The sequence below is a fragment of the Electrophorus electricus genome, chromosome 5 (assembly GCF_013358815.1).
Source record: "Electrophorus electricus isolate fEleEle1 chromosome 5, fEleEle1.pri, whole genome shotgun sequence".
NCBI lineage: Eukaryota > Metazoa > Chordata > Actinopteri > Gymnotiformes > Gymnotidae > Electrophorus > Electrophorus electricus.
In genome coordinates this window covers 20523737-20549140 of record NC_049539.1, presented here as the reverse complement: position 1 = coordinate 20549140, position 25404 = coordinate 20523737, and the positions used below count along the sequence as shown (strand labels likewise).

The window sequence follows — 25404 nt, the reverse complement described above, 5'->3', positions numbered from 1 at the left end:
CTATTCTACCTCACACACACACACTGAGGAGTTATAATAAACCCAAAACCCTGCATAGAGGGGCTCAGTGAATGTGGAGTGGAATGTGTGTAAGTGTGTGAGTGTGTGTGTGTGAGAGGAGACGCTGTAGAAGGACAGAGTGCCGGCGGGCCAGTCCAGATACACTCCTACTCTGTTGCAGCTGGAGGGGGCAGAGATGTCAGTTCTCTTATTATTGTGCCAGACAGTGTATCTGTTATCAGAGCAGCTCAGCCTCCAGGACTTTAGATTACATCCAAACACACAGTCACTACTGCGTCCTTTCCTCCTGATTCCTTTATATGTCACTGATATATCAGCCCCCCTCCCACTCCACTCAACCTCCCAGTAACAGCGTCCAGTCAGACTCTCTCTACACACAACCTGCTTACAGTAATCAAATCTGTCTGGATGATCAGGATACGACTGCTGCTGCTGCTCCCACACACACGTCACCTTTCTGTTCCCCTCAGACAGAGAGAGACGTGTGTGTGCTGTGTTTGGGTCCAGTGTGAGGTCACACGCATCTGCACACAAGAAGAGACATTAGAGGAGAGATCACAAATACTGTGTGTGTGAGTGTGTGTGTGTGTGAGTACATTACATTTACTTCTTACATTTTCTTAGTCCTGGTTTGATTCTGATCTCCCCTGCGTGCTCCACCCTAAAGAAACACACACACACACACACACACACACACACACACACACACACACACACACACACACACACACACACACACACACACACACACACACAGATAATAGTTCTGTCTCTCTCTCTCTGTCTCACACAGATAATAGTTCTCTCTCTCTCTATCTCTCTCACACAGATAATAATTCTGTCGCTCTCTCTCTCTGTCTCACACAGATAATAGTTCTGTATCTCTCTCTCACACACACAGATAATAGTTCTGTCTCTCTCTCTGTCTCACACAGATAATAGTTCTGTCTCTCTCTCTCTCTCTCTCTCTCTCTCACACACACAGATAATAGTTCTGTCTCTCTCTCTCTGTGTATGAGAGAGAGAGAGAGAGAGAGACAGAGCTATTATCTGTGTGTGTGAGAGAGAGAGACAGAGCTATTATCTGTGTGTGAGACAGAGAGAGAGAGTGACAGAACAGAGCTATTATCTGTGTGAGAGAGACAGAGAGAGAACTATTATCTGTGTGAGAGAGAGAGAGAGACAGAACTATTATGTGTGAGAGAGAAAGAACTATTATCTGTGTGTGTGTGTGAGAGAGAGAGACAGAACTATTATCTGTGTGTGTGAGAGAGAGAGAGCGAGAGAGACAGAACTATTATCTGTGTGTTTGTGAGAGAGAGAGAACTATGATCTGTGTGAGAGAGAGAGACAGAACTATTATCTGTGTGAGAGAGAGAGAGAGAGAGACAGAACTATTATGTGTGAGAGAAAGAAATATTATCTGTGTGAGAGAGAGAGAGCGAGAGAAACAGAACTATTATCTGTGTGACAGAGAGACAGAACTATTATCTGTGTGAGAGAGAGAGAAAGAGAGAGAGACAGAACTATTATCTGTGTGAGAGAACTATTATCTGTGTGTGTGAGAGAGAGAGAGAGAACTATTATCTATGAGTGAGAGAGAGAGAGACAGAACTATTATCTGTGTGTGAGAGAGAGAGAGACAGAACTATTATCTGTGTGTGTGAGAGAGAGAGAGACAGAACTATTATCTGTGTGTGAGAGAGAGACAGAACTATTATCTGTGTGTTTGTGATAGACAGAACTATGATCTGTGTGAGACAGAGAGAGAGACAGAACTATGATCTGTGTGAGAGAGAGAGAACTATGATCTGTGTGAGAGAGAGTGAGAGAGAGAGAGACAGAACTATTATCTGTGTGAGAGAAATAGAGAGAGACAGAACTATTATCTGAGAGAGAGAGAGACAGAACTATTATCTGTGTGAGAGAGAGAGAGAGAACTATTATCTGTGTGTGAGACAGAGAGACAAAATTTTTATCTATGTGAGACCGAGAGAGAGAACTATTATCTGTGTGTGTAAGAGAGAGAGACAGAACTATTATCTGTGTGAGAGAGAGACAAAATTATCTGTGTGAGACCGAGAGAGAGAGAGAGAGAGAGAGAACTATTATCTGTGTGTGAGACAGAGAAACAAAATTATTATCTGAGACCGAGAGAGAGAGAGAACTATTTTCTGTGTGTTAACTCTCACACACAGATAATAGTTCTGTCTCTCTCTCTCTCTCTCTCTCTCTCTCACACACACACACAGATAATAGTTCTCTCTCTCTCTCGGTCTCACACAGATAATTTTGTCTCTCTCTCACACAGATAATAGTTCTGCCTCTCTCTCTCTCTCACATACAGATAATAGTTCTCTCTCTCTCTCTCTCTCTCTCTCTCACACACAGATAATAGTTCTGGCTCTCTCTCTCTCACATGGATAATATTTCTGTCTCTCTCTCTGTCTCACACAGATAATAGTTCTGTCTCTCTCTCTCTCAGATAATAGTTCTGTCTCTCTATCACAAACACACAGATAATAGTTCTGTCTCTCTTTCTCTGTCTAACACACAATAGTTCTGCTACTCTCTCTCTCTCCTTCTCTCTTTCTCTCTCTCTCACACAGATAATAGTTCTGTTTCTCTCTATTTCTCTCTCACACAGATAATAGTTCTCTCTCTCTCACACAGATAATAGTTCTGTCTCTCTCTCTATTTCTCTCTCACACACAGATAATAGTTCTCTCTCTCACACAGATTGTAGTTCTGTCTCTCTATCACAAACACACAGATAATAGTTCTGCCTCTCTCTCTCTCTCACACACATAATAGTTCTGTCGCTCTTTCTCTCACTCGCACAGATAATAGTTCTGCCTCTCTCTCTCTCTCTCACATACAGATAATAGTTCTCTCTCTCTCTCTCTCTCTCTCTCTGTGTCTCACACACAGATAATAGTTCTGTCTCTCTCTGTCTCACACACAGATAATAGTTGTTTCTCTCTCTCTCTCTCTCTCACACACACACACACAGAGATAATAGTTCTCTCTCTCACACACAGGTAATAGTTGTGTTTCTCTCTCTCTTTCTCTCTCACACACAGTTATTTGTTCTCTCTCTCTCACAGTTATTTGTTCTCTCACACAGTTATTAGTTCTCTCTCTCTCTCTCTCTGTCTCACACAGATAATAGTTCTGTCTATCTCTTTCTCTCTCTCTCACACACAGATAATAGTTCCGTCTCTCTCTCGCGCTCTCTCTCTCTCTCACACACAGATAATAGTTCTGTCTCTCTCTCTCTCTCTCTCTCACACACACACAGATAATAGTTCTGTCTCTCTCTCTCTCTCTCTCTCCCTCTCTCACACACACAGATAATAGTTCTGTCTCTCTCTCACATAAACACACACAGATAATAGTTCTGTCTCTCTCTCACACAAACACACACAGATAATAGTTATCGCTCTCTCTCTCCATTTCAGACACACACATCGTTCTGGGCATTGAGAGTTCTGGTAAACTGGGATGTGATGATGCTGTCACTTCACCTCTCTTTTGTCTCTCTAGTTAGTTGACTGAGAGCGGCGGAGTGTTGATCATGCCTGTTGTTCCTTTTAGCTGTGCTGCCACAGCTATTTCTGCCACAGTCCATCTTTGCACATCATAGTTTCCTAATTTACACACCCTCTACCTGGACATGTCTAATAATCTAGTCTCTCTGTCTGCTGAGGTTCACCTACCCCTGATGTCATGACGTTACTGTCTCAGCTGCCATGGCTCCTCCCACCACCCCATGATGCCCCCCACACCTCCACCCCACACAGCTACTTCCCCGCTGCCCTTCATGGATGATCTCATACAGGAAGAGTTTCGGTCATGTGCACACCGTCGGGACCAGACTAGGACTTCTAGAAAACCACACTAGACATTAATTGCTTATTGTTCCATATTTCTTTATTTATTTTTCTCCATCTCACTACTTATTATTCTTATCCTAATTGTCTATATTCTTACTACTATAATGTCCGTTATTGTCCAGAGGACCCCACCAGTTTACAGCCCACCAGAACCAGTGCACTGAAGACACTGTCAGCACTGACATCCACACGTCTCTCACACATCTGGAGGACATGGACAGTTATGCTCCAGTGCTGTTCACTGATTACAGCTCAGCAGTCAACACAGTCACCCCAACCAAACTGACTGAAACACTCACCACTGGACTCACACCCTCCTTCTGTAAATGGGGGCTGAACTTTCTAACAGACAGAATCAGTCAGTCAGAACTGGCAATGTACATCCAGCACAAGGACTGAACACTGGGACCCCCCAGGACTGTGTGGCCACCCAGTACAACACCAGCATCATCAAACTGGTTTGACTGATCACTGGATGAGACAGCATACAGGAGGGAGGTGACAGACATGGTGACATGACAACAATCTCTCCCTGAATGCAGACAAGACCAAGAAGATGATTGTTGACCCAAGGAGGAAGGAGGAGCAACAGCACACACCACTACAGACAGGAGAGATGGAGGTGAACTCCTTCACCTTCCTGGAGTTCACATCAGTGAGGAGCTCACCTGGACCTACAACACACACCACATCAGTGAGGACCTCACCTGGTCCTACAACACACACCACATCAGTGAGGACCTCACCTGGACCTACAACACACACCACATCAGTGAGGACCTCACCTGGACCTACAACACACAACGCATCAGTGAGGACCTCACCTGGACCTACAACACACAACGCATCAGTGAGGACCTCACCTGGACCTACAAGACACACAACGCATCAGTGAGGACCTCACCTGGACCTACAAGACACACAACGCATCAGTGAGGACCTCACCTGGTCCTACAACAAACAACGCATCAGTGAGGACCTCACCTGGTCCTACAACAAACAACGCATCAGTGAGGACCTCACCTGGTCCTACAACAAACACCACATCAGTGAGGACCTCACCTGGACCTACAACACACACCCCACATCAGTGAGGACCTCACCTGGACCTACAACACCCCCCCCACATCATAAAGAAATCCCAACAGTATCTGCTGTGTCCTCTGTTTATGTATGATACACAGCATGACCTGAAGGTTAACACTCTCCTGACATCAGAACTCTGAAAATGTTCAGCTCTTGTTCACAGTTTTATTGACAACAGGAGGAAACGTGAAACTGAATCACATGAAAGACAAATCAACAACAAGCCAGCCACAACACGTACTGATATACACAACACACAATGCAGCAAACTTCACAGAGAATAACATTATCCACCAAATAATGATCTGTGATTACAAATAACAATGCAATAAACTACACACAACCACAATGTTTTCAAAAGGTATGAGATGTACGCAGACAACTGCATTAGAACGGCTATAATAACTACAATAACTAGAACTCTTGGAGTTGTATTCTCTCACTCTACAATTGCTACACACATGAACCGACTCGCTGCTACTGACACCCTGTGGTTCATAAATGAATTACAACTAACCTCAAAAAATGGAACAGAGTTTATAAACTGCTGACAGAACAGCATCTGTACTTCCTGAGGAGGCTGAGGAAATGTAGCATGTCAACTAAAACTCAGCAGTTCCTACAGGAGAATGATGGAGAGTGAACTCACCAGCCACCACAGTATGATATGGGAACTGCACTACTCAGGAATGGAAGACTCAGTTTTCAGTATTTTCTCATTCTCACTCTTTCATAAACACACACAGAAATACACACGTGCACACACACACATACACGTAAGCACACACTAACGTTCCATACCTGAGAGTGTCCAGTCTGCAGTGGGGATCCTCCAGTCTAGCAGAGAGCAGCTTCACTCCTGACTCTCCTGGGTGGTTGTACGTCAGGTCCAGTTCTTTCAGGTGGGAGGGGTTTGACCTCAGAGCTGAAGCCAGAGAAGAACAGCCTTCCTCTGTGACCAAACAACCAGACAGTCTGCAGAAAGGAGGGAAACAGGTAGAGAGAGACAGAGAGTGAGATGCACTTCCAGAGCAGCCTGCATGGAGCAGCTAGAGAGGCTGGTAACTGTAGTTGGAGGTTCCTCCACGCTCATCTCTCTCTGGCGTCCTCCATGGCAGATGGTTTTGTTCACTCTTCTTCAGATTGCTGCTGTCTGTGTTTATTTTAGCTCTTATTTTTATTCAGCCCTTCAGAACTCTAGTGCACTATTAAACTACATCAGAAGAACCCTAAAGCTGGACTTACACTGTGTGATTTCAGTGGTCTTATAAGACTGTTACATGTCAGACTGTATGAGATGATGCCAGTAAAATCTTGGCAGAATTCTGCATCTGGCTGTGATAACAGGAGTTAAAACACTGTCACATTTCTGTGACTCAGAGAGAAAGTCTAAGAATCCTAAGCGATGCATACTTTTTTTTGGAAGTTGCAAAGCTGATGCCAGACTTTCACAAGTGTTTTCCTCAAGATTACAGATAGCTAGACTGCAAGTAGATACAACAGATATCACAATATACCCTACAGTAGATACAACAGATAACACAATATACCCTACAGTAGATAGAACAGACCTTACAATATACCCTACAGTAGATACAACAGATATCACAATATACCCTACAGTAGATACAACAAATATCACAATATACCCTACAGTAGATAGAACAGACCTTACAATATACCCTACAGTAGATACAACAGATATCACAATATACCCTACAGTAGATAGAACAGACATTACAATATACCCTACAGTAGATACAACAGATATCACAATATACCCTACAGTAGATACAATATTACAATATACACTACAGTAGATACAACAGATATCAAAACATACTCCATAGTATATAGTATAGTGGAATTATTTTGTCATTATGGGAATATCTCTGAGAAATAGATATCCAAAATCAGCATATTGTAAATGAGTACATGAATTCCCCTAATGGTAGTATGACTTTAATATGGGATTATTAAACTTCCGCGTGCTGTCTGGACAGCAGAGTCCCTCGCAGTCTTCAAACACAGACTGAAGATCCATCTGTTTGTGGAATATTTAAATGACCACTGAACCTGCTCCTATGTTGACTAACTGAAACTCTAGTACTTATTGTAGGGTGTTGTTTATTACTCTGATGTTGACTGCTATGTTGACTAACTCTAGTACTTATTGTTTATTACTGATGTTGGCTGCTCCTATGTTGACTAACTCTAGTACTTATTGTTTATTACTGATGTTGGCTGCTCCTATGTTGAATAACTCTAGTACTTATTGTTTACTACCCTGACTGCTCCTATGTTGACTAACTCTAGTACTTATTGTTTATTACTGATGTTGACTGCTCCTATGTTGACTAACTCTAGTACTTATTGTTTATTACTGATGTTGGCTGCTCCTATGTTGAATAACTCTAGTACTTGTTTACTACCCTGATGTTGACTGCTCCTATGTTGACTAACTCTAGTACTTATTGTTTACTACCCTGACTGCTCCTATGTTGACTAACTCTAGTACTTGTTTATTACTCTGATGTTGACTGCTCCTGTGTTGACTAACTCTAGTACTTGTTTATTACTCTGTTGACTGCTCCTGTGTTGACTAACTCTAGTACTTATTGTTTATTGCACTGATTGTCTGTTATACAGCTTAAATGTATTTTGTACTTCTAGACATTAGCATTGATCCCTGTATTTCAACAGTATTCTAGTTCATTGGTATCTTGCACTCTAACCTACTTTACTGGCTAGGATCTGTTCTATGAGGAAATGACAAAGCACTTTTCTTTGTTCTGGATAAGTCGTTCTGGATAAGAGCATCTGCCAAATGCTGTAAAAGTAAATATAAATGTACTCATGTGGTCATGGAACTGTCTTGGCTTTATGGGACATTTCTGAGAAATAGATATCCAAAATCAACCTGAATGAAATGAGTAGATGAATTCACCCAAAGGTATTATTATTTTAATAGGAGTTTATGAAAAATAGTAGAGTGAAATCTGTCCAAACTTACTCTGCAAATTCAGTCTATACAAAATGAGTGCATTATTTCACCTAAAGGTAGTTTGACTTTAATATGGATTTATGAACATTGTACAGTGAGTGTCCAAACTTACTCTGCTAATAGTCAAGGGCTTCTACTCACATGTGGTAGTGGAACTGTTTTTGCATTTTGTTAAAATTCAGAAAAATATGTAAAACTTCAATATAGATTTATTCATGATCTGGTGATGACCAAGGGCCACCATTCAATTGGCAGTGGAATATTTCACCCCTGGAGTTCCCCTGCCCTGCACAATTGCCACATTTCACTAGTGATAACCCCTGTTTCAGCTGGCCGTCAAGATCTATAATAACCTTCTGAGAAACATTATGTAGAAAAAGCATTTTCCACAATGCTTATTAAGATGTATATTTCTTATTAAGAAATATATTACCAATTGTGTTTAATGTAATTATGCAATTAATCTAGTTCAATCAAGTAAACTGTATTTTGTACTTTTAAATGTAGTAAACGTGCATGTCCTTCAAAGCTCTTAAAAATACGCAAGTCTGTTTCTTTGCTTAGGAAGAGTTAGATTGCGGTGAGCAGCGAAATACCGTAAAATCACGCATATAGGCGCAATGAATTTAAAGCGCGGATGACTTGACCGTGAATCGCTAAAGCGCGGATAGCGTGATCGCGGTTGTAACCTAGTGACCACCTGTAACCTAGTAACCACCTGTAACCTAGCTACAAGGTTTAAATGTGTTTAAACTGATGTAGGGGACCTACTGATTAATACACAGCTGTACTTCATGAACACCAGATGTTATAAATCACATCCCCGTCAAATCTCCCGTCACACCCGCACCCTCCTCCCTCCTGCTCGCAACTACGTGAACATCCAACCGCATTTCTCCAAAAGACTTTAACTTGATTGTTGCAAAGACAAGAAGTCCAATCCAATCTTGCTTATTGACGGTTTGGTCAAATTGTTGAGACTGTTAGCTGGTTAGATATCTGTGCTGAACAGTAAACAACTAAACAAATCAACATAGCTAGACTTTCTTTGCTAACATTACCTAGTTAGCTGTTAGCCATGATTGACGATCAGAGATTCAGTGAAAAAATCTTACAGGCTTTGTCTGTCTGTCTTAGTCCATCTACTTTTACTTTTTGTCTGTCCCTTTCTGGTATTTTCCTTTTCTCTTGGAAATCACCATAGCAGCAAATATCCTCCAATTCCAGTTTGAGATTTTCTGTCATTTTCATGATCCACTACAGTTCTCTTCACCTCAGTAAGTTAAAACAGCTCCTCTGATGCTATTGGCCACTGTAATGACGTCATTCAATATTCTGCTGCCCCGGCTGTCCTACCACATATGTGATTGGATAAAATTACTGTCACTCAAATTGAGAAACGTCACATATTTTCCTGTTACTGCTGGATACAAGTGTTTCTTGGATATTCATGTTACTACCTTTATTTTTTACAAATTTGTGGACTGTTTTTACTGTACCTATTGACATTTTTTGATACGTCAACATAGACTTCCTAAAAACACAAGGGCAACAATCACAAGGTTATTACTGTATTTCTAGACCAAACTGTTTTCTGCTGTTTCGTGTGCTCTCAGTTTTAGTTGAGAAAAATATTAGGAACATTATCTTCACTACATATAATGGTGTTATACTGTTTCTGACCATTCTGGTGCCCTACACACACCCAAACACACCCTGCTGCTACCACACTACAGTTACAGTGAAACTACAAACACTCCATAACTGCAGCCTGATAAGATTTAATAGACAGACTGAACTCAGGCATGCTAATAGAACACAGATTTGTACCTTCAGTTTCCAGAGTTGGCTCTGTCCTAGAACAACTCCCCCAGGTCATTGTGCCAGTGTTGGGTAGCGTAGTCTATTGTGTGGCTGTGTGTATCAACATAAAAGATCATGGGTGTAGAAGATTACTGTACATTCACTGAGTGGATTTGAACTTGTTACATCTACTACTGTATTTTCTTTTCCCTCTTCTGGTTTATGTGTAATGAAGACATGTTTGGGGTGGAGCAGGTGTTGGGTTTGGTTTTTATTCTGGCTTATACTCCCCATAGAGATAGATGGCATGTTTGTAGATCTCTATCACTTTTTAGTAATAATGGTTTGTGCTCAGAATAAAGTGTCTGTTGTGGTCTCTCCCCCTACACTGGTACATAACAGAGATGTATAAAGGTTGGTATCTCTCTCTAATCATCTGCAGCTGAAATAACCAGCAACTGAAGATGGCTGCCTCCAACACTCCTTTACCATTTATCAAACACTGTAAGATAATACTGATGATTTTCTTCATAATTTGTGAACCCTAAAGACAGCCATGTTACTATAATGTGTGGGATGTAGCCTGGACACATAGTTTCTATTTCCCACACACACAAACTCACAGATAATAGTTCTCTCTCTCACACACACAAATAGATCTGTCTGTCTCTCGCTTCTCTCTATTTCACACACACACAAACTCACAGATAATAGTTCTGTCTCACACACAAATAATAGATCTGTCTCTCTCTCGCTCTCGCTCTCGCTCTCTCTCTCTCTCTCTCTTTCTCACACACACACACACACACACACACACACACACACACACACGTTTCAATTGAGGTGAAGCATTATAAACAGTAAATGAAACATACTTGTGTCAATCTGTATAATAAATAAGATTTCAAACAGTAGTCATATTGGCCCTGAACTAAACAGTGTGAGGTCTGGTTTACTGTGTATATACAGTAGTTATATTGGCCCTGAACTAAACAGTGCGAGGTCTGGTTTACTGTGTATAAACAGTAGTCATATTGGTCCTGAACTAAACAGTGTGAGGTCTGGTTTACTGTGTATAAACAGTAGTCATATTGGCCCTGAACTAAACAGTGTGAGGTCTGGTTTACTGTGTATAAACAGTAGTCATATTGACCCTGAACTAAACTGTGAGGTCTGATTTACTGGCTGGCAAATCATTTTAGCACCAAATGTCCAGTTGAGGCCTGCAGAACATATTTATTGGGGGGACAGATGGGACCAGTGAACATCTTGTGGTGACACATTAAAATGGCCTTACAGCACAGAGGAATTTCAGGGTACACAAGTTAAGTGTATAATAAACTAAATACATACTGTTTAATTCCTTATCAGATTAAGACATTCACATGAGGTCAGTCAGGGAGTCATTAATTAACCCATAAGATTACAATTTGAATGAATCATCACCAATAAATCAAGGGTGTGGGTTACATAAACATAAATATTATTACCTGAGAAAGGTTTCATTTCTGTCCAGCACTTAATATTTTATATCACTTACAAGTATCTTCCATTCTTTGATTCATCCCCTCGAAAAAGGTTGTATTTCAAGATTCCAAAAACTCTGTGTGTGGTTATAATTCTATATTTAGTTATAATTCTATATTTAGTTATAATTCTACAAGTGGTTATAATTCTGCGTGTGGTTATATTGCTACATTTGGTTATAATTCTACACGTGATTATAATTCTACGTGTGGTTATAGTTCTACGTGTGGTTATAATTCTCAGTGCATCTGAATTATGTAGTATCAAATGATGAATTATGGGTGCAGAAATGTCTGATCTAAAGTTCTGATGTAATACAAAACACCACACATGCTATGCACCACACACACACACACACACACACACACACACACACACACACACACACACACACACACACACACACACACTTCACTCCTTCTCTCCTCCTAATCTCCTGATTACTGATTACTGTGTCTTGTGTGTCTTTCTTTATCTCTTGTAATTAAGTCCACAGGTTCACTCGTCCAGCGCTGAACATTGTTCCTCACTACTGTGTTCAGATGTCCTGAGTTTACTGTCAGCTGTCTGCTCAGTTTCTCTCTCTGCTGACTCCACGTCTTCTACCATCACTGTTCTATTTTAGTTTGATGTCTCTGGCTTGATGAAAAAATTAGCAGCCAACATTCACTCCTAAGTCAAGCTAATATGACGTTAGTGTGAGGTATCTAGGTGTCGTAACCAACATTATACTGTAACTTGGCAAGCTTAAGGTTACTAATATTAGCCAGCTACATGTTTCATAAAAACACCCATGGAGAGAGATCACAGGTTTATCTTAAGGAATAACCAATAAACCTTTCAGTTCTATTGAATGAATATTAACTTGTTGCGTTCTTTCCTCCAGCATGGCTGTCAGTTCAGCTCATCTCAACATGTGTTGAACACACGGTGTAAATCATAATGAGAACAGGGTCTCCCACCCAAATACACAAGGGAATCATGTGTGCTTGTAAGTGTCCTGTAATTTGTCCAGAACCTCAATGGTTCAGCTTTAAATGTTTTAATTAAGATTTTAAGGGCTTTTATTTGCAGAGAGATTAGAATGACTGATGTTTACAATGTTTCCATACATAAACTAGATAAATTCATTCAGTGAAAATCTTACATTAGAACGCTTCATTTTACAACACTGTTGTTGGAGTTTCTGAATATATTCATCCTGTAAGACATTTTGCTAAATGTCTGCGCTCAGATGACCAAAAATGCAGCTTGTGGACAAAATGCCAAAGTGCCTAGTTGAAGCAGCATTGTAATAAATACAAATGTATATGTGGACAAGGACTCATCTGTGTCTCCTCTTTACAATGTTATATTTCTCTTATAGACGGACTACAGGAGCCCACCCTCTGGACTGATGAGTGCGGATGAGTCTCTGGCGAACGAGCTGAATACATTCTTCGCTCGCTTCGAGGCTACATCTGCTCATGCATCACAGATGTAACTCTTTGTCTCCACAGTGTGGTCATTTAATGAAATGCAGTGAGGTTTCAACAGAAAATATTTAGAAATATTTAGAGAAGAGAACTTTATAATATAAAAGTGTATATTTCCTTGCATTGCCTTGCCTGGCAATGTTTGTTTAATACTGTACTATAAGGGAGTTGACACTGACCTTTTTAAAATGGCTCTTTATTTACATTCAAAAATAGTCACAGAAACTCACCTGAGAATCTCCACTTTACAGTGTGAACTCTTCAGTCCAGCACAGAGCTGCTCCACTCCTGAATTCTGCAGGTCATTATTATTCATCTCCAGCTCTCTCAGTGAGTTTTCTGTTTGTAGAACTGATGTGAGAGATTTGCAAGACTCTTCTGTGAGACCACAGCCAGATAGTCTGTAAAATATTTAATACATTAAATAATGTAGTTCAGTCAGAGGATGATGAATTAAAAGATCTGAACTGCTAATGAAAATGTAAAGAAGAGCTTGAAAGGTCTGGAACACACTGATACATTTTCAGCCTTTTAATTTTACAAACACAGCAACATTTCAACACTACTGTGTCTTCATCAAAGACAAAATGGACAAAGACATGACAAATAACATTCATTAGCAAACAAAGACAGGTCACCAAATAATGGATGGTTGGTCTGCAGACCACAACAGTCAGTCAGGTCTGCTGTTGACATGAAATGTGTCCCTGGAGTTTGTCCTTCATGGACTGTATGTGTGCAGTAAAATACTGGGGAGAGGAGGACGGTTCACATGTTTCAGTTGGATCAGAACTGACTCACTTCTCCTGCACTGCTTGTGTGAGGACTCAAGGACATCTGACTTTTTGTACAAAAGAACTGATATGGTCAGTTTTACAACTGTGCTTACATGCATTTGAGTAGAGCCAAATACTAACACTTTCTGAAATTCATGAAAAAACTTTAAACTGATCAGACAATTTATGCTGATTATATGATTTGTAAAGAAAAGCATTGTATTAAACTTGAGAGAAATGCAAAACAATCATTTTCACTAGTGGTCTGAGATATTGTGTGTACACACTGGTCATGCTCATCCTTATACACTTTTCTCTGTATTGGTCAGTAGTGGTTGAACTGTAATGTTGGTCAGAAAGCTGAACTGATAGTTCATATTTAAACCCTTTTGTATGTTACACTGTGTGCTGTGGTGTGTGTGTGTGCGTGCATGCGTGCGTGTGTACACACTGATAGTTCGTACTTGAACACTTCTGTATGTTACACCGCAGCACATTTTCTGTCTGTTTCACTAAGAGTGTGAACTATAAACACTGTTGGCCACTGTTTTAAATGTAGGACCATTCTCAACACACAGACACACAACTACCCATGACATCAAATTTCATTTAACCATCATTAATACATTTAGACTAATGAATCACTGGACAGTGTTACTACATTCCAATGTTCCACAACTTTATGGTTTAACTTAAGCACCTGGTGTTGGAGCCTTCAATCACCTACATGTGCTTTAATGTAGGATCTCTCTATCCTTCTCTCTCTCTAATGTTCTCTCTCACTCTCCTTTTCATTTTTCACAGAAGACCTTCTGAGTCAAGAACATCCACTGCCTGCTACACCTACTGTTCATCTCTAAATGAAAATACTTACATGGCTTTTCTGGATGCTTTGACCACTGGCAGCAGTCTCAGTAGACATTCCTCTGATGGGTCATATTTCCTCAGGTCAAACTCATCCAGGTCCTCTTCTGAGTTCAGCAACACAAACACCAGAGCTGACCACTGAGCAGGAGACAGTCTGGCTCCATGGAGACTACTGTTACCTCCTCTGCTCAGGTATGTTTGGACTTCCTGCACTAGAGAATGATCATTCAGTTCATTCAGACAGTGGAACAGATTGATGGATTTCTCTGGAGAGGGATTCTCACTGATCTTCTCCTTGATGTACTTGACTGTTTCCTCTTTGCTGGTAGAGCTGCTTGCTGTCTGTGTCAGTAGGCCTCGTAAGAGAGTCTGATTGGACTCCAATGAGAGACCCAGAAGGAAGCGGAGGAAAAGGTCCAGGTGTCCATTTTGACTCTGTAAGGCCTTGTCCACTGCAATGTTGAGGAAGACAGACATTGGGGTTTTGAAAATACTGAAAAATCCAGGGTGTTTCTGTTGCAGCACATTGGTGTTGGTGGAGATGAAGGAAATAAACACATATACAGCAGCCAGAAACTCCTGAACACTCAGATGTACAAAGCTGAACACCTTCCCCAGCTGTAGCTCAAACTCCTCTCTGAAGATCTGAGTGCACATTCCTGAATACACTGTCATTTCTCTGACATCTATGCCACTGTTTCTCAGGTCTTCCTCATAGAAGATCAGGTTGCCTTTTTCTAGCTGTTGGAGAGCCAGTTTTCCCAGTGCCAAAACATCTTCCCTCATGTGACCTGGGTGAGTGGGACCTTTTCGTCCTTTCATACTTCGTCCATACTTTTGATCCTTGTGTCTGAGCTGAAAGATCAGGAAGTGTGTGAACATCTGAGTCAGAGTCTTGGGGATCTCTCCACTCTCTGCTTCACCCAACATTCTCTCTAAAACAGTGGCTGCAATCCAACAGAAGACTGGAATGTGGCACATGATGTAGAGGCTTTTTGACGACTTCATGTGTGTGATGATTCTATTGGCCAGGCCCTGATCACTGATTCTCTTCCTGAAATATTCCTCTTTCTGTGGTTCACTGAACCCTCTTACCTCTATTACCTGGTCAACACACTCAGGAGGGATCTGATTGGCTGCTGCTGGTCGAGAGGTTATCCAGAGTAGAGCAGAGGGAAGCAGATTCCCCTTGATGAGGTTTGTCAGCAGCACATCCACTGAGGTTGACTCTGTTACATCCCTCAATCTCTCATTGTTCTGGAAATCTATAGGAGGTCTACACTCATCCAGACCATCAAAGATGAACAGAATTTTGTAGCTGGTATAATGTTTAGGTTTTAATTCACATGTTTCTGGGAAAAAGCGATGAAGAAGCTCCACCAGACTGAACTTTTTCTCCTTAAGCAAATTCAGCTCCCTAAAAGGAAGTGGGAATATCAAGAGAACATCCTGATTTACATTTCCTTCAGACCAGTCCAGTATGAACTTCTGCACAGAGACTGTTTTACCAATTCCAGCCACTCCTTTAGTCAGCACTGTTCTGATGGCTTTGAGTTGTCCTGGTAAGGGTCTAAAGATGTCACTGCATTTGATGGGTGTCTCCTGTGTTGCTGTTCTCCTGGACGCTGTCTCAATCTGTCTCACCTCATGCTCATTATTGACCTCTCCACTCCCTCCCTCTGTGATGTAGAGCTCTGTGTAGATCTCATTCAGAAGTGCTGTGGTTCCCTGCTGTGAGATTCCTTCATGAATCTTCTGACATTTGTCCCTCAGTTTGGATTTGAGCTTTCTGTGGCAAGCAGGGGCCAGTTCTGATAAAAGAGGAAGACAACAGAACACATGCTAATCTCTTTTAGATTCATTCATAAAAGACTCATTACAGGAGTTACTGGAAAAGAGATAAACAGATTGTTATAAATAGATTGTTTATTCCTGCTAGATTGGGCATGAAACGTCCAGTGGTAAATTCAGGGACTGACAGCCTTAGATTTCAAGATTTCAATGGACATTGTATTATACATTATTTTGTTGATAATATTTACTGGTTATCAATAAAACTGAATGGTCAGTAGTTAGAAACCAGCTGAGGTTCCACCACACACACAAGAAGTGTGGGGGGAAACAACCTGTGATCTGTGAGATAGGACCTGTGTTCCAATCTCAGTTCCAAAGAATAAAGTGACACTTTATTTTAAGTGATCCTTTTAACATTAAATAGTGTCTGACCACTTGAACTATTCCACTTGTGAGTAAACTTGATTGCAATTGTATCCAAACTCTCATATGATTCATTCATGAACATATACTTGGATACTTTGGGGGGGGGGGGGGTGTATGTGCACATAGAAAAAAAAAATTAACATCTGCCAGTGATTGGTGGTCTAATCTCATTGGTCAAATTAAATCTCAGCCCTAAAGAATAACAATGCATCCTCAAAACATCAGCATTCTGCAAACACATGACACATAGTCCAGCAGTTAATGTACTGTACCAACAATCAGAAGGTTGTCAATTCAAGCCCCACAACTACAAAGTTGCCACTGTTGGGCACATGAGCAAGACCATTAACCCTCAATTGCTTGAATTGTACTCATAATTGTAAGTATTGATTTTCCTTCATTAAAAGCACCTGCTAAATGTAATAATGTCATGACCCAGAACTCTTACTGGTCAGTAGTGCGTTAGCGAGGTCTTTCTGGTTCATCTTCCTCAGGACGTGCAGTGTGATCTCCAGCACCCCCTCTCTGACACTGCTCTGATCCTCCTCATCCTCCACCTGTCTCTCAGTGCATGCTGGGTAATCTGAGCTCAGTAGATTCTTAAATCTCTTCAGCTCATTCTTCACCAGAGAGATGATTTTGTCCTCCAGCTCCTGAATAAAGAGTATCAGTAAAACTAGTGTTATATAAAGATCTTTTTAACACAGGATAATCAATTAAACAGAAGAGAGGACTGAACTGAGTGGGATTGGATGGTCATGTGCACATTATGGTTTATAAAAGAACATAAGCATCACATTAACTGAGCTGTATCTTAAAGTTTAAATGTTAGTTAATTTTAGAAAGTTAGAATAGTTTGTGAAGTTTGAGTTTCGTTCATTATCAGTTAAATTACAAAAAGCCATTAAAGTAAAGCATGAACCAGTAAACCACAGAGTCTCATCATGATGTGTAATCCAAACACACTCTAATGATAAAGACCCTTCCCTCCTCCTCACACACACACACACACACACACACACACACACACACACACACACACACACACACACACACACTTACACACCTTGAACACTGACTCCAGCTTTTCTTTAGAAATGTTTTCAGGCTTCTTCTGGTCACTGTGGACAAACAAATCAAAGACTTTAATGGATAATCTACAGTTTATAAACATGAATCCAAGTTAAATTCATGGTTGTGTACATGATGCTGATGATGATGTGATACATGGCTTCAACCCAAACACTGTACTGACAGTAGAGCAGAATAACCAGAGAAGCTTCCCCTGGCCCTCACTCTGGTGATGTAGAATAATGTTTATGTGAATGGTGCTTCGCCAGATACTGGGAAATAAACACAAGAAAATGAACACTGGAACATAAACAATTATATGCACCCCATCCACACAGAACAGAGGGCACCAGAACAGAGAGAGAAAGAGATAGAGAGAGAGAGAGAGGTGTAACAGAGCGGCTGTGGGGCAGCAGGCAGGATAATCAGGGGTGAAGCCTGACAGGCTGTGAACACTATCAGAACTATCAGATACTGACCAAGAACCAGGGTGAGGGTTAATAAAGAAAGCTGTTACTCTAACAGTTCTCTCTCTCTCTCTCTCTCTCTCTCTCTGTGTGTGTGTGTGTGTGTGTGTGTGTGACATTATTCTACTTTCCAAAGATTGGGTGTATTGTATTTATATTCTGTGTCCCAAACCTGTTATGCAATACTCAGTGTTCATGCTGGAATCCTTCTCTCTGTAACAGATGAGTAAAGTGTTTTCTCTGGTCTAGATGGTGGTGTGATTCTGGAGAGTTTGTCCATCCTGTGACTGAGGGAGATCCTCTGACTCTACACTGTTTACTTCACCCCACTATCACATCACACCTCAGAGCTCATTTATATAAAGATGGATCACTCATCCAGACCCAGACTGCAGGAGAAATGACCATCCATACTGTCTCAAAGTCAGATGAGGGTTTCTACTACTGTAAACACCCAGAGAGAGGAGAGTCACCACACAGCTGGGTCTCAGGGGTCAGAAAATAGTGAATTTAAATGTTTCTTAACAACCAACTTAAAAGACAGCATAGATCAAACATGTAAGAAATCATTTTGTGATTCATGTGCTTTGTTCAGTTCCCATGAGATCAGCTGGTGATTCCTCCTCTCTTGGTTCTGGTTGGTTTAGCTGTGGGACTGAGTTTGGTCCTGTTCCTCATCTTACTGAACCTGCTGTGGTGCTACAAAACCAACACAGGTCTGAGATCAGCTGCGGATCATTTATGAATACTTTAAATGTTGTGTTTGTATGATACACATCATGAAACCTGTTTACAGTATTAAAACATGTTTCGTTTATTTCCATGTTGCCCTGGTGCAGAATCTCTGTGTCGCTGTACTGGGAATCAGTCACACATCAATCAGACATCAGATCAGACCCAGAGAGAGTCAGGAGGTGAGGGGTGTCAGTCACACCACTGCACACTGCTCAGACCATGAACCACTAACAACATTCCTTATTAACAAGTAAAGCTTTAACTTCTCTAAGCAAATTTAACTCATCTTTTCATCATCTCTCATCTTTTCATTTTTGTGATTTGTTCCATACTGTGTCCAATAATCTTTCAGTTTGGTAGTTATGATTCATTTTTCTTTTAAAGCCAAAAACTGCCCACATATGTGACAGATGTTAGGGTTTCTAAAGATCAAATCATTCTTTAAAAACATTTTTTGACTGACTTCTTCTTTTGTGATGGTTTTGAACAGTAGGAGATGGGAAATGATTCCTGCAGATTGTGTCAGTGAGGCTGTACCATCTTTGTGGTTAGAAATGTGAAGGAATGTTCCTTCCCTCTGACATTGTGTGGTATGGCTGGGGGTCTCCAGTACCACAGACTCCACAATAAAGTTACACGCCTGGCTGGAGTTAACTGATATGGGATACTAGCTAAATTTCCCCTTTCTGCAATGTCTCTATTACCCCAGTCTGTCTGTGTCCTGTGTGGTTCTTTATTGCCCCAGTCTGTCTGTGTCCCGTGTGGTTCTTTATTGCCCCAGTCTGTCTGTGTCCCGTGTGGTTCTTTATTGCCCCAGACGGTCTGCGTCCCGTGTGGTTCTTTATTACCCCGGTCGGTCTGCGTCTTGTGCGGCTCTTTATTACCCCGGTCGGTCTGCGTCTTGTGCGGCTCTTTATTACCCCGGTCGGTCTGCGTCTTGTGCAGCTCTTTATTACCCCAGTCTGTCTGTGTCCTGTGTGGTTCTTTATTACCCCAGTCGGTCTAATAAATGTCCTCAGCAATTGTATCCTGACGTCTCATCCACCTGCATGTCACACAGTTTCTAAAACTAATAACACCAGAACCACCATTATTACAGCATCACTATCACAGAACTGGACTGTTACACCATTACTAATGATACCAGAACCACCATTATTGTTTTATTATAGTGTCACTATCACAGAGCTGGACTGTCCCACCTGTTCAGGTAAGCAGGACCTCCTAGATGGACCCAAACACATATGAGGTGGAACAGGGACAACTGAACAGGAAACTACACAACTGAGAGGGTTTGAACTGAAGGAGTGGGTGAGCAAGACCACACTGTTCTACCCCCTACACTACTGGGAAGAAGGAGTGAAGGGAAATGAAAACAGAACAAAAGACACACAACTGTAAGACAGACAACAAACACACAGCGACACCTCCTGCTACAGGACATTTCTCCTCCTAATAAACCACTGATGGAGAGGGACTCTCCCCAGAAGAAACAAGATGACAGACATGAGGGAAGACGCTCACAGAACAGGCAAGATGACAAGAGACACTTCTTGGGAAATTTCCACTTAAAAAAATACCAATTATAAAATCCCACACGCCAAGGCTTCATAAAGAGTCCTTAGTGAAGTAGTTATATAGGGGTGGGGCACCTGTGGGAGATCAGACTAATGAGCACTGATTAACTCCCAGCTCATGGCCTCCCTCTGGTGGCAGCTTGCTGGAATTGCGAGCCTCACGTTACAAGTAAGAGAGAGTGGGAGAATGTGTGTGTGGGTAGATGATGCTGAATTTCTTTTTCCTAAAACTAAAACACACCTGTGATGAACCCTCTTATTAGTTTGACCTGTAGAATGGTGATATTGTTTACTGGGGTATTAGTGTTGTAATATTGGGGGGAACTTCACGCCCTCACTCACTGAGAGGAACACATTCACCCCACTTATGAAAGAATCTGAGTGTGTAATGTGTCACTCACCGTAGGACTGAGGTCACAGGTCCACTGCTGACTACAAGAGGCTCATTCATGGACCAGTCACTCTTCATAGACACACAGCTGGGTGCTGGATTTGCTGCTCTCTCACTCCCCCTCCTGATGATATTGAATAGTGAAAATAAATCACATTAGAGAACAAACAATTACACCCACAACATTCTTACCCAATCAACTCCACCTGGTACCTGCACTCACTGGACACTTGATTAGAAACACCTGTCCTTCAGCAACTACACACACACACACATTACACCTGTCCTTAAGCAACACAAACACCCCCCCCCCCAAACACACGTCCTTCAGCAACTACACAAACACACACACCTGTCCTTCAGCAACTACACAAACATACCACTCACACGTCCTTCAGCAACTACACAAACATACCAAACACCTGTCCTTTAGCAACTACACAAACATACCACACACACGCACACACACCTGTCCTTCAGCAACTACACAAACATACCATACACACGCACACACACCTGTCCTTTAGCAACTACACAAACATACCATACACACACACACACACCTGTCCTTCAGCAACTACACAAACATACTATACACACACACACACACACCTGTCCTTCTGCAGGTGCACTGGCTCTGTTACTATGACGGGTGCAGGGAAGGAGTGAGACATGAGTGTAGGTTTGGAGTCTTTTTACTCTTGATAATACAAACAAACAAAAGAGTTCAGCAGTAGCTCACAAATGCTACCAGAAACTAAAACAGCACTGATAGTAGAACTTGGTTTAAATATGAAGAGGATGTGGCAACAGATGAAGGGGAGAATAACTAGGACTTCTAACTAATAAGTGGGAGATGGAGAGCAGGGGAATGGTTGAGGATGACTGACAGGGATTAGTGTGTGTGTGTGTGTGTGTGGCTGGATAGCGATGAAAAGCCCCAGATGGGATTGGTTTAAGGGTGAGAAAACCCTCAGCCACTTCTGACGAAAAACAAAGTGACTTGTCTGGTCTGAGAATCAAACCAGCATCCACACTAGTGTGGTGATGCAGCTCTAACCACTACGTGTGTGTGGTAGACTCAGGACACTCCATTTCCCTCCATAAACACAGCAGGAAATGAAAACAGAACAAAAGACAAGCAACTAAGACAGACAACAAACACACAGCGACACCTCCTGCTACAGGACATTTCTCCTCCTAATAAACAACTAATGGAGAGGGACTCTCCCAGAAGAAACAAGATGACAGACATGAGGGAAGACGCTCACAGAACAGGCAAGATGACAAGAGACACTTCTTGGGAAATTTCCACTTAAAAAAATACCAATTATAAAATCCCACACGCCAAGGCTTCATAAAGAGTCCTTAGTGAAGTAGTTATATAGGGGTGGGGCACCTGTGGGAGATCAGACTAATGAGCACTGATTAACTCCCAGCTCATGGCCTCCCTCTGGTGGCAGCTTGCTGGAATTGCGAGCCTCACGTTACAAGTAAGAGAGAGTTGGAGAATGTGTGTGTGGGTAGATGATGCTGAATCTCTTTTTCCTAAAACTAAAACACACCTGTGATGAACCCCTCTTATTAGTTTGACCTGTAGAATGGTGACATTGTTTACTGGGGTATTAGTGTTGTAATATTGGGGGGAACTTCACTCCCTCACACACTGGGAGGAACACATCTTCCCCACTTATGAAAGAATCTGAGTGTGTAATGTGTCACTCACCGTAGGACTGAGGTCACAGGTCCACTGCTGAATGCAAGAGGCTCATCCATGGACCTGTCACTCTTCATAGACACACAGCTGGGTGCTGGATTTGCTGCTCTCTCACTCCCCCTCCTGATGATATTGAATAGTGAAAATAAATCACATTAGAGAACAACCAATTACACCCACAACATTCTTACCCAATCAACTCCACCTGGTACCTGCACTCACTGGACACTTGATTAGAAACAGCTGTCCTTCAGCAACACAAACGAACCACACACACACACACACTACACCTGTCCTTAAGCAACACAAACATACCCCCCCACACACACACGTCCTTCAGCAACTACACAAACACACACACCTGTCCTTCAGCAACTACACAAACATACCACTCACACGTCCTTCAGCAACTACACAAACATACCAAACACCTGTCCTTTAGCAACTACACAAACATACCACACACACGCACACACACCTGTCCTTCAGCAACTACACAAACATACCATACACACGCACACACACCTGTCCTTTAGCAACTACACAAACATACCATACACACACACACACACCTGTCCTTCAGCAACTACACAAACATACTATACACACACACACACACACCTGTCCTTCTGCAGGTGCACTGGCTCTGTTACTATGACGGGTGCAGGGAAGGAGTGAGACATGAGTGTAGGTTTGGAGTCTTTTTACTCTTGATAATACAAACAAACAAAAGAGTTCAGCAGTAGCTCACAAATGCTACCAGAAACTAAAACAGCACTGATAGTAGAACTTGGTTTAAATATGAAGAGGATGTGGCAACAGATGAAGGGGAGAATAACTAGGACTTCTAACTAATAAGTGGGAGATGGAGAGCAGGGGAATGGTTGAGGATGACTGACAGGGATTAGTGTGTGTGTGTGTGTGTGTGGCTGGATAGCGATGAAAAGCCCCAGATGGGATTGGTTTAAGGGTGAGAAAACCCTCAGCCACTTCTGACGAAAAACAAAGTGACTTGTCTGGTCTGAGAATCAAACCAGCATCCACACTAGTGTGGTGATGCAGCTCTAACCACTACGTGTGTGTGGTAGACTCAGGACACTCCATTTCCCTCCATAAACACAGCAGGAAATGAAAACAGAACAAAAGACAAGCAACTAAGACAGACAACAAACACACAGCGACACCTCCTGCTACAGGACATTTCTCCTCCTAATAAACAACTAATGGAGAGGGACTCTCCCAGAAGAAACAAGATGACAGACATGAGGGAAGACCCTCACAGAACAGGCAAGATGACAAGAGACACTTCTTGGGAAATTTCCACTTAAAAAATTACCAATTATAAAATGCAGCACGCCAAAGCTTCATAAAGTGTCCTTAGTGAAGTAGTTATATAGGGGTGGGGCCACCTGTGGGAGATCAGACTAATGAGCACTGATTAACTCCCAGCTCATGGCCTCCCTCTGGTGGCAGCTTGCTGGAATTGCGAGCCTCACGTTACAAGTAAGAGAGAGTGGGAGAATGTGTGTGTGGGTAGATGATGCTGAATCTCTTTTTCCTAAAACTAAAACACACATGTGGTAAACCCCTCTTATTAGTTTGACCTGTAGAATGGTGACATTGTTTACTGGGGTATTAGTGTTGTAATATTGGGGTAACTTCACTCCCTCACACACTGGGAGGAACAAATCTACCCCACTTATGAAAGAATCTGAGTGTGTAATGCATCACTCACCGTAGGACTGAGGTCATAGGTCCACTGCTGAATACAGGAGGAGACTCCATGGACCAGTCACTCTTCATAGACAAACAGCTGGGTGCTGGAGGTGATTCACTCTTCACAGACACACAGCTGGGAGCTGGAGACTCTGCTCTCTCTACCCTGATGAAGATGAGGAAAGTGTTGAGTAATTACATCCTTCACTACATCTCATTTATCCTGAATATTCCCTCTTCCTGTTTCCTCAGATTAAGTGCTGATGGAACACTCCTCACTGTGGGTTGGCGGTTCCTCCTCCACTGCTGGAGTTATGAGGCTCCATCATGGAGTTGTTCCTCTTCACACACACACACAGCTGGACACTGGAGATGCTGCTCTCTGCTCCCTGTCAACAGTTCATACACACAGAGTGAATCACACTGAATCAAATCCTGACAAAACTCACATCAACATATTAAAAATAAAACACATGATGTGAAACATGAACCATACGTAAACACTGATATTAACAGGGTGGGTGGAGAACTGAAACAGTGATGATGACAGAATACTGAACACACTGTTATGGCTTCATTAAAATATTCCACTGAATACACAAAAACAGTTATACACACAAAAAAGTTATTCTTAATGAATTTAGAATTAACTTTATACCCATAAAGCTGTGCACCATCATTTGTTTTATGTCACAATATTTCAAACATTTTAAATCATAAATCTCCATGATGCCCAATCAGACATTCCAAAGGTCCTCAAAGTGCCACAGAGGAAGATGGAGGCATTTTCTGAGAGCTTCTACTGTACTGTTTTCACACAGTGGGAAACTGGAATCTTAATGCTTTCAAATGTATTTATTAGGGCTGTCAACCTTAACACTCATGATCAATTTAAAAACATTAACGTTTTGTTTTTGTTTTTTTTACGCAAATGAATCATATTTCCAAGTTTGACCCCAGTGTCTTCCCATATATCCCGCATGGATTTTTACCAGTCTGAATTACTGACAGGAGTGACCACAGATAATACGATGACTGAGGAGACAACAGCCGTT

General features: G+C 41.7%; 1 protein-coding gene across 1 annotated transcript; it reads right to left on the bottom strand.

Annotated features, from left to right (window-relative positions):
* LOC113569246 (NACHT, LRR and PYD domains-containing protein 5-like) lies at positions 1–24465 on the bottom strand. The gene is made up of 10 exons (XM_035526170.1): positions 24369–24465; positions 22643–22756; positions 20927–21040; positions 17742–17796; positions 17124–17328; positions 14463–16266; positions 13043–13213; positions 5805–5978; positions 636–682; positions 1–545 (listed from the first exon to the last, which is right to left on the bottom strand). The coding sequence occupies exons 1-10, from the start codon at positions 24434–24436 to the stop codon at positions 1–3; spliced, it is 3297 nt and encodes a 1098-aa protein (XP_035382063.1). The 5' UTR covers positions 24437–24465.
* Positions 24466–25404: the final 939 nt, after the last annotated feature.